Source organism: Coregonus clupeaformis, chromosome 7 (assembly GCF_020615455.1).
Source record: "Coregonus clupeaformis isolate EN_2021a chromosome 7, ASM2061545v1, whole genome shotgun sequence".
Classification (NCBI taxonomy): Eukaryota; Metazoa; Chordata; class Actinopteri; order Salmoniformes; family Salmonidae; genus Coregonus; species Coregonus clupeaformis.
In genome coordinates this window covers 29747037-29758397 of record NC_059198.1, presented here as the reverse complement: position 1 = coordinate 29758397, position 11361 = coordinate 29747037, and the positions used below count along the sequence as shown (strand labels likewise).

Here is an 11361-nt window from a genome sequence, read left to right as displayed (position 1 = left end):
ATCGAGACCCCTAAACGTTCCATAAACGCCCTCCACACTCTAGAGGTGAACTGGGGACCCCGATCAGACACTATATCCTCAGGCACCCCGTAGTGCCGGAAAACGTGAGTAAACAGGGCCTCGGCCGTTTGTAGGGCTGTAGGAAGACCTGGCATAGGGATGAGACGGCAGGCCTTAGAAAACCGATCCACAACGACCAAGATCGTGGTATTCCCCTGGGAAGGGGGAAGGTCCGTGACAAAATCCACCGACAGGTGAGACCACGGCCGTTGTGGAACGGGTAGAGGTTGTAACTTCCCTCTGGGCAGGTGTCTAGGCGCCTTACACTGGGCGCACACCGAGCAGGAAGAAACGTAAACCCTCACGTCCCTGGCTAAGGTGGGCCACCAGTACTTCCCGCTAAGACAGTGCACCGTCCGACCAATACCAGAATGACCAGAGGAGGGTGACGTGTGAGCCCAATAAATCAGTCGGTCACGGACCTCGAGCGGCACGTACATCCGTCCCTCGGGACACTCTGGGGGAGTAGGGTCGGTACGTAACGCCCGCTCGATTTCCGTGTCGACCTCCCACACCACCGGTGCCACCAGACAAGACTACGGTAGTATGGGAGTGGGCTCAATGGACCTCTCCTCTGTGTCATATCATCGGGACAGGGCGTCTGCCTTAGCGTTCTGTGACCCTGGGATATAAGTGATCTTAAATACAAAACCGGGCAAGAAACATGGCCCACCTAGCCTGACGAGGGTTCAGTCTCTTCGCTGCCCGGATGTACTCCAGGTTACGATGGTCAGTCAGAATGAGAAAAGGGTGGTTAGCCCCCTCAAGCCAATGTCTCCACACCTTCAGGGCGTGGACCACCGCTAGCAGCTCCCTGTCCCCACGTCATAATTGCGTTCCGCCGGACTGAGCTTCTTGGAATAGAAAGCACAGGGGCGGAGTTTTGGAGGCGTGCCCGAGCGCTGAGACAGTATAGCACCGATCCCCGCCTCGGACGCATCCACCTCCACTTGGAATGCCAAAGAGGGATCCGGATGTGCCAGCACCGGAGCCAAGGTGAACAGGTCCTTCAAATGACTAAACGCCCTGTCCGCCTCAGCCGGCCACTGCAAACGCACCGGGCCCCCCTTTAGCATGGAGGTAATGGGAGCTCTACCTGTCCAAAACCCAGGATAAACCTCCGGTAGTAATTGGCAAAACCCAAAAAACGCTGCACCTCCTTTACCGTAGTGGGAGTCTGCCAATTACGCACGGCTGAAACGCGGTCAATCTCCATCTCCACCCCTGACGCGGACAACCGGTGCCCCAGGAAGGAGATGGACTCCTGGAAAAACAGACATTTCTCTGCCTTCACATACAGGTCATGCTCCAACAGTCTACCCAGCACCTGACGTACCAGGGACACATGCTCGGTACGTGTAGCGGAGTATATCAGAATGTCATCAATATACACCACTACCCCCTGTCCATGCAAATACCGGAAAATCTCGTCCACAAATGATTGGAAGACTGAAGGAGCATTCATTAGACCGTATGGCATGACGAGGTACTCATAGTGACCCGAGGTGGTACTGAATGCTGTCTTCCACTCATCTCCTTCCCGAATGCGCACCAGGTTGTAAGCGCTCCTGAGATCCAATTTTGTGAAGAAGCGCGCCCCTTGTAATGACTCCGTCATACTAGCAATCAGAGGGAGAGGATAGCTGTATTTAATAGTGATCTGATTGAGACCACGGTAATCAATACACGGGCGTAAACCCCCATCCTTCTTCTTCACATAAAATAAACTTGAGGACGCAGGGGAAGTGGACGGCCGTATGTATCCCTGTCTCAAGGATTCGGTGATGTATGTCTCCATAGCGGCCGTCTCCTCCTGAGACAGAGGATACACATGGCTACGAGGGAGCGCAGCGCCAACCTGGAGGTCTATCGCACAATCCCCCTGTCGATGAGGTGGTAATTGAGTCGCCTTCTTCTTATAGAAGGCGCGTGCCAAATCGGCATACTCAGGAGGAATGTGCATTGTGGGCAATTGGTTCGGACTTTCCACCGTCGTTGCCCCTACGGAAACACCTACACACCTCACCACACACTGATCAGACCATCCCTTGAAAGCCCTCTGTTGCCATGAAATGTTGGGGTCATGAGATGTTAACCAGGGAAGCCCCAACACCACAGGAAACGCAGGAGAGTCAATTAAATACAACTGTATAGTCTCCTCATGACCCTTCTGCGTCTTCATCTTCAGTGGCGCTGTGACCTCCCTAATCAATCCCGACCCCAAAGGCCGGCTACCCAGGCATGGATTGGGAAGGGCACATCGACTGGTAATATAGGGATTCCTAACTTATAAGAGAAATGGCGATCGATAAAATTCCCAGCTACGCCTGAATCGACTAGCGCCTTATGCTGGGAGTAAGAAGAAACCTCTGGAAACATAACTTGAATACACATATGAACAACAGAGAGCTCTGGGTGAGTTGGGGCCTTACTCACCTGGAATGACTCATCGGTGCGTTGCCTGCTGCCTCGATTCCGAGGAGACCCTCCCCAGCACCGAACCACCATGTGTCCTCGGCGGCCACAGTTGGTGCAGGGGACAGCCCCTCTCCTGGCCTCCCTACTAACAGCACCCCCGAGCTCCATAGGGCTCGGCTCGGAAGTGCTGGGGGATGGAATGGACGACCCCAGCTCCGGACGTCCGCGGGTAGCCAACAGGGTATCCAGGCAAATCGACATGTCCACCAGCTGATCGAAGCTTAGGTTGGTGTCCCTGCAGGCCAACTCTCGACGAACGTCCTCTCTTAAGCTACACCTGTAGTGGTCGATGAGGGCCCTCTCACTCCATCCCGAATTGGCAGCCAGAGTCCGGAAGTCCAGTGCGAATTCCTGCGCGCTCCTCCTCCCTGTCTGAGGTGGAACAGACGCTCACCCGCCCCCTTCCCCTCCGGGGGATGATCGAACACCGCCCTGAAGCGGCGGGTGAACTCTGCATAGTTCACAGTAGCAGCGTCTATTCCTCCCCACTCGGCGTTGGCCCACTCCAGTGCCTTGCCGGACAGACAGGAGATGAGGGCGGACACGCTCTCGTATCCCGAGGGTCCCGGGTGAATGGTTGCCAGGTAAAGTTCCACTTGGAGCAGGAAACCCTGACACCCGGCTGCGGTGCCATTATAAGCCCTCGGGAGCGAGAGCCGAATCCCACTGGACTCCTGATGTGAGACGACAGGAGTGGCCGATGGTGGTGGTATCGTTGGAGGAGGTGTGGGCAAACCTCCTCTCTCCCATCGTCCCAAGGTGTTCATCACCCTATCCATGGCGGCACCAAGATCTTGAAGTATAGCTGCCTGTTGTAGGACGCGCTCCTCGAGTGATCCGGTCGGTGCCGTCGCTCCTGCTGACTCCATGTTGTGGTGTGTGATTATGTCACGGCTGTCAGTGAGATGCGGTTGAAGAAGTCAGGCGCAGGACACGGAACTCTCGGAAACGTACTTTAATCCGATATTGAAAAGATGAACACAGAATAACTCCACACAGGGAGGAAAATACCCGCTCACAAAACGACATACGTGAAGGGAAACAATCACACAAAAGATAACGATGAGAGACAGGGGTAATTATAGGGCAACAATCAAACATAATGATGAACAGGTGTAAACAATACAGACAAGACTAGACAGACACCGATAACATCGATCGGCAGTAGCTAGTACTCCGGGGACGACGAACGCCGAAGCCTGCCCGAGCAAGGAGGAGGAGCAGCCTCGGTAGAATCCGTGACAAGAGTCAATAGATAGCCTGTGTATCATTAAATTAAAAGTCCAAAATTTGATGTAACAATCGCAGATATAGCCACTTTAACTAAGCATATCCAAGACGATGAAATGTAGTGCTATAAGGAATTAGGATTTAGGTCATATTCTAATAAACCTACGATAATGTTATCACAACATATTGGCACATTGGTTTATTTATAGAAATGTGCCTGCTAGTCTCTCGTAAGGAATCACTACTCAAATGTTAATGTTATCCTGATTATTCAGATACAGACTTCATAAAATGCCGGTTAATTTCTATTTAATCATTGTTATTATCAACAGTTTAATTCAAATGTATAGACATGAATGGGATTAAAGACAGAAGATTCAAACAGAAAGAGATCACATTAAATCCTCATCTCTCACTCCCTCTCTCTCACAGACACATACACACGCACGCACGCAAACAAACAAACACACGCATGCACGCACGCACGCAAACAAACGAATGCACACACACACACACACACACACACACACACACACACACACACACACACACACACAGAGAGAGAGAGAGAGAGAGAGAGAGAGAGAGAGAGAGAGAGAGACAAACAAGCAAATAGCAGTTTTGTGATTAAAAAACAAACATTTCAGTAAGTGCCATTAGTTTAATATTGGTGTTAAAGGGTCGATATTCTCTCACTCTCCCTCTCCTTCTCCCTGTCTTTCTTAGCAACGTTTCAGTCTTCACAAGGTCTGCTATGAGTTACACTTTTTAAACCTACTGAGGACAACGTGCCTCCCATGAACGATCACTCAAAACATGACGAGAGGGAAGTAGAGCACACGAAAAGGGAAATCCGGTCTTGCGGTTCACCAGGCAAAACATTCCCAAATTCATTCATTTTAACTCTTAATTTAGTGAGACTACCTTTCACTTTGTGTACATCCGTTCAATCCTCACTATTTAAGTGTTAATCCGCAGATATTGGATCATAACACAAACCACATTCTGACTGGAGGAAATTTGCAATATACTGGCAACAGGTGAGTCAACAACATGCTATCATTTGATAATTGCTTCAGGTTTCAATGAATGAATCATTTTCAGGATTATATTCAACTAACAATGATCATCTGCTGCAGGTCATCTAACTACCCTAAGAATGGCTCTTCAGGCTATCACTTGGATGAGCGCCTTCCTCTGCCTCGCACAAGTTTGCTCCATGCCCATGCCTTGCCACCTACAGGGACAGTTGGTGCGAACAACCCACAACCTACTGAGAGACATGGTACATTTTTTAAATTACTTTTGACTTGAGATATATTATCCAACTATGTTTAACTGAATAGCTCAACGTGAATACTGTGTTTTCTCTTTCTTTCAGGGGGGTCATTTTCCTCTGGAGTGCCTACAGCAGAATGTCTTCCTGGCATTCCCAGCCGCCGCATTTGCAACCTCCGGCGCGCCACAAGTAAGGGCAAGCAACATATACAAGTGTTCTTTACAGAATGAAAGAGTTTTTGCAACCGTTAGGATTAGAAAGTAGAACACTTTAAACTGCCATTTATGTTATTTGAAATGATTGTTGTTGTCCGTTTCAGTTGAGCAGCAGTGGTGCTAAGGCTATTTATGATACATTGAAGAACATCGACTCATTGTTTGGAGCTGACGACCTGCCAACTAAGTGGGACCAACAGAAGTTGGAGAATTTTCAGAATATTATATACCGCCAGATTGAAGAGAGCAAATGTGTGAGTTGCTATGCCAACACAGATAGCTTAACTGTTTAATTATGGTATGGTGGCATTTGAATTTTTATTAATCGCCTACCTCTTTCTTTCTGGCAGACGTTGGGCAGTGTGGTTACAAGTGATTATCCCATCAGGGCAGAGGGACTGAAGACATACTTTGGGAAGATTGCAGCAGTCCTAAAAGAAAAGGTAGGCTATAGGGTAAAAACAAAAAGACACATTGTTTTGATAATATCTCTACATTGGACAATATTACCCTACATTGCCCTAACAGTTTATTTTTATTTTCACAGAATTTCAGTTACTGCGCCTGGGAAGTGGTTCGAAAAGAACTCCTGTACACCCTACAGTTCATTCTGAAACACAACTCTGATAGCCTTCTGTGGTCCAACAGAACATGAATTTGAACTTGCAGAACTTTTTACAATTGGGTTTTACAATTGTGCTTGATTTTAAAAGCCTACTATTCTACAATCATGTAATGTGCAATGTCAAACTGCAATATTGTACATGTATTTATTTATTTATCAAGGATATTTATTTATTTAGGCCTATTTATGAATGTATTTATTTATCTCTTTGAAAATCGTGCCTATGTGTTAATTTTCATCAAATGTTAAGTTAATAAACATTTTTATACTTTTAAATATTGTTAATCTGAGTGTTCATTCTGTAGCGAAGTCTGTCGGTGTGTGAACATTCAGATGTTGGTTAAAAATGCTCGGGACATATGCACGGATGGCAGTACAATTAATTGTATAGCCTACTAATCCATAAAGGAAAGCCATAAAAACAAGTAAAATGTATGTTCTCAAAATGTAGTTATATTCAAAAGCATTTTTTCAATGAAGTGTGTTTTAGTACTGGACAGGGCAGCCAGTTTTGAATGTTGCACTTTAAGCTCCTATACGAATTCCGTTCCTACCATAGAGTTCCTTTTAAATTATTAGCCGAATAGACTGAACAGGTGCACAGTGAATTCACAAGCAGTGAGGTAAAATGGTCGAAATTTAGCTTTCATTCAACACTATCAGTCTCTCTATTACTAACATCTATTTTTATTTCAAGGATGTCCAATATAAACACTGAACAGCCATATGCTTCAGATTGCACTGCCTGATTAAAAGAGAGTCAACGGACTAAATGTGTGAGCAAAATGTGGTCTCTGTGAAACGCCTATTGAAACAATGGTTCTTGCTAACCCTACACAGAATCTGAAAAGTGTGGTGTGCAATGTCCACAATTTCAGCATATTTATATTGATCATGGCCCTCATTTAATAAGACAGAGCCCTGTAACATTGTATTATAGAGTTATTCGTTTTTCATATTCAATATTGCCAGATGAATAACTGCATAATGTTATCATTTAATGCATTGATCCAATGCAATTATTTTCATAGACATGTATGAAAATGGTTCACTTGCATTATATTTTCCTGATTAATTTCACAATAGCATAATTAAGAATCACCCACTGAAAATTGGGGCTTATAAAGGGAAGCGAAAGCCTGAACCATGCTACCTTCTTCACCACGAAATATTTTTGTATACCTTCATGTAGCGATACTTGGGTGTATACTTCAGCAATGTAGGTATCATATCGAATCAAGATAATAGGTTGTTAATCATTTCTAATGTCTGTTGGACTCAATTTATTTCAAAAGAAACATGGCTGAATTGAAATGGTTGCGCATCTGTCTCACTATGTTCTGCCTAGACACAGCAGCATCCGATCCGTGCAGGTGGACGCAGTTTATGCACCAGTCTGCTATTTGGTGTGCACAATTTGATGCTCAATATATCTCATTTTTAGGCCTACATTTTAATGTATTTATTATAGCACATTTTATCTAACCAATGCTTTCACTCTCTGTACCACAATGTTTCATTTAAGGTTACTATCCCGATACAGTTCACTTATTGATATGACTTTATTTCAGGGTGGACAATTTCCAGCTTTGCGTCTAAAAGAAAAGTCGAGCGCATGTTTACAGCGCATGTTTACAAGAACACACAGGTAGGATACACTTCAGTATCATATAGCAAGATTTTGATAGCTTAAACTATAGTATATGATTTCTTGCAATTTCAAAGTGGTAAATTGGAAGTTTAACCATGTAATTTATGAGACACCCTAATGCCTAAAACCTTGTTTTCTTTTATCCAGGGCGAGGACGTCTCTGTGGTTGTTTTAGAGGCTTTGGGATATATGGACCAATTATTTAACAGCCTGACTTCTGTCACCTGGAACAAGGAAACACTGAGCCTGTTCAAAAATGGATTACCAGTTAAGTTAAGAAATTAGAGGGATGCGTAAGTATGATCCCTCATGGTGTAGCCTAAGCTATATTTGGGGGACAGACAATAATTGGCATTGGTCTTTAATTTGTGATTTAATATCAACGATATATTTTCAGAACCTGTCTTAAGACAGAATTAATTCACTCAGCACAATTGTATTTTGTCTCCAGGTCAGATGTGGTGTTGGGGCATCCTCTGGAGATGGAGGGTTGGTTACTTCAGCCAAGGCGTCTATGAAAACACATTTCGACAAGCTGAACACCGTCTTGAAACAGAAGGTGGGTCCAATATCAAATGCACTGGAAAAGAGGCTAAATTAATCTGAGGAAAAGTTATAGATCACCACAAATCGGATGAATTTCGTTGCCACAACTCACATATGCAACTTGGAACTTCCAAGCTCGGTTTTAGTTTCGTCAGATGCGCTGGTGCAGCACCTGCTGTGGTTGAGTTGAGTGAAAAAATGCATGGCTTGTATAAGTTCCAGGAACACAGCGCAGGCGCATGGAAGATCGTGTGAGCGGAGGTTCGCTACAAAATTGTGCAGTTTTAAAAATCCCTCGACAGCAGAGTCAAGCCGTGAGGAAGAAGCGGTCTGTTGGACAACCACAGAATCATCATTGGAGACATGTGACATGTTCCTGAGACTGGTTAATAAATTGATGGCTGATATATTTACTGACTGACTGATTGATATATTTATAATAAAATTAAATGAAAAATACATGCATCTATTATCATATTGTTTTTATTAATTCATTTATATATTCAGTCATCCATGCATTCATCCATTCAGTCTTTCATGCATTCACTCGTTTATAGACTTACTTTTTTAAAGGGGCAATTTGAAGTTCAAACAACACCATAGTGGACACTCAACCACTATTTTGGTAAATAGCTGAGGGATGGGGTTCGAGAAAAGTAACCACTGTCAGAGAGCTATTGATTCAAGTAATGACCAGCCAAGAGATCAAATTATAGTTTAACTACATTTTTGAAGCTATACTGTGTTTGTTTTGATTCATATTGTTTCAAACAAAGTATATTTTGGGTTCTGTTGAAGTAAGACAGTTGAACTAAGCTCATGAGGCATTTAAAAGTTATATATTCTTCAAGAGTCAATAGGTAGCCTGTGTATCATTAATTTAAAAGTCCAAAATTGGATGTAGCAATCGCAGAAATTGCCTCTTTAACTAAGCATATCCAAGACGATGAAATGTAGTGCTATAAAGAATTAGGATTTAGGTCATTTTCGAATAAACTTCCGATAATGTTATCACAACACATTGGCACATTGGTTTATTTATAGAAATGGGCCTGCTAGTCTCTCGTAAGGAATAAATAGTCAAATATTAATGTTATCCTGATTATTCAGATGCAGACGTCATAAAATTCCGGTTAATTTCTATTTAATCATCAGTTATTATCAACAGTTTAATTCAAATGTATAGACATGAATTGGATTAAAGAGAGCAGATGCAAACAGAAAGGGATCACATTAAATCCTCATCTCTCACTCCCTCTCTCTCACAGACGCACGAACGCACGCAAACAAACACACGCACGCACGCACGCACGCAAACAAACACACACACACACACACACACACACACACACACACACACACACACACACACACACACACACACAGAGAGAGAGAGAGAGAGAGAGAGAGAGAGACAAACAAGCAAATAGCCGTTTTGTGATTAAAAAACAAACATTGTAGTAAGTGCCATTAGTTTAATATTGGTGTTAAAGGGTCGATATTTTCTCTCTCTCTCTCTCCCCCCCCTCCTTCTCCCTGTCTTTCTTAGCAACGTTTGAGTCTTCATAATGCCAGCTTTGAGTTACATTTTTAAACCTAATGAGGTCAACGTGCCTCCCATGAACGATCACTCAAAACATGACGAGTGTGAAGTAGAGCACACGAAAAGGGAAATCCGGTCTTGCGGTTCACTAGGCAAAACTTTCCCAAAATCATTCATTTTAACTCTGAATTTAGTGAGACTCCCTTTCACTTTTTGTACATCCTTTCAATCCTAACTATTTAAGTTAATCCGCAGATATGGGATCAGAACACAAACCACATTCTGACTGGAGGAAATGTGCAATATACTGGCAACAGGTGAGTCAACAATATGCTATCATTTGATCATTGCTTCAGGCTTCAATGAATGAATCATTTTAAGAGATTATATTCAACTAACAATTATTATCTTCTACAGGTCATCTAACTACCCGAAGAATGACACTTCAGACTATCACTTGGATGAGCGCCTTCCTCTGCCTCGCACAAGTTTGCTCCATGCCCATGCCTTGCCACCTACAGGGACAGCTGGTGCGAACAACCCACAACCTACTGAGAGACATGGTAAATTTTTTAAATTACTTTTGACTTGAGATGTATTATCCAACTATGTTTAACTGAATAGCTCAACGTGAATACTGTGTTTTCTCTTTCTTTCAGGGGGGTCATTTTCCTCTGGAGTGCCTGCAGCAGAATGTCTTCATGACATTCCCAGCCGCCGCATTTGCAACCTCCGGCGCGCCACAGGTAAGGGCAAGCAACATATACAAGTGTTCTTTACAGAATGAAAGAGTTTTTGCAACCGTTAGGATTAGAAAGTAGAACACTTTAAACTGCCATTTATGTTATTTGAAATGATTGTTGTTGTCCGTTTCAGTTGAGCAGCAGTGGTACTAAGGCTATTTATGATACATTGAAGAACATCGACTCATTGTTTGGAGCTGACGACCTGCCAACTAAGTGGGACCAACAGAAGTTGGAGAATTTTCAGAATATTATATACCGCCAGATTGAAGAGAGCAAATGTGTGAGTTGCTATGCCAACACAGATAGCTTAACTGTTTAATTGTGGTATGGTGGCATTTGAATTATTATTCATTGCCTACCTCTTTCTTTCTGGCAGATGATGGGCAGTGTGGATACAAGTGATTATCCCATCAGGGCAGAGGGACTGAAGACATACTTTGGGAAGATTGCAGCAGTCCTAAAAGAAAAGGTAGGCTATAGGGTAAAAACAAAAAGACACATTGTTTTGATAATATCTCTATATTGGACAATATTACCCTATATTGCCCTAACAGTTTATTTTTATTTTCACAGAATTTCAGTTACTGCGCCTGGGAAGTGGTTCGAAAAGAACTCCTGTACACCCTACAGTTCATTCTGAAACACAACACTGATAGCCTTCTGTGGTCCAACAGAACATGAATTTGAACTTGCAGAACTTTTTTTACAATTGGGTTTTACAATTGTGCTTGATTTTAAAAGCCTACTATTCTACAATCATGTAATGTGCAATGTCAAACTGCAATATTGTACATGTATTTATTTATTTATCAAGGATATTTATTTATGTAGGCCTATTTATGAATGTATTTATTTATCTGTTTGAAAATCGTGCCTATATGTTAATATTCATCAAATGTTAAATTAATAAACTTTTTTATACTTTTGAATATTGTTAATCTGAGTGCTCATTCTGTAGCCAAGTCTTTCGGTGTGTGAACATTCAGAT

At 43.3% G+C, this 11361-nt stretch overlaps 1 protein-coding gene across 1 annotated transcript; it reads left to right on the top strand.

Annotated features, from left to right (window-relative positions):
* Window positions 1-4927: 4927 nt before the first annotated feature.
* LOC121570249 lies at window positions 4928-11054 on the top strand. Its single transcript, XM_041881724.1, has 10 exons — window positions 4928-5053; window positions 5150-5236; window positions 5367-5516; window positions 5613-5705; window positions 5810-5912; window positions 10045-10190; window positions 10287-10373; window positions 10504-10653; window positions 10750-10842; window positions 10947-11054. Exons 1-10 carry the CDS (start codon window positions 4928-4930, stop codon window positions 11052-11054), a joined length of 1143 nt encoding a protein of 380 aa, XP_041737658.1.
* Window positions 11055-11361: the final 307 nt, after the last annotated feature.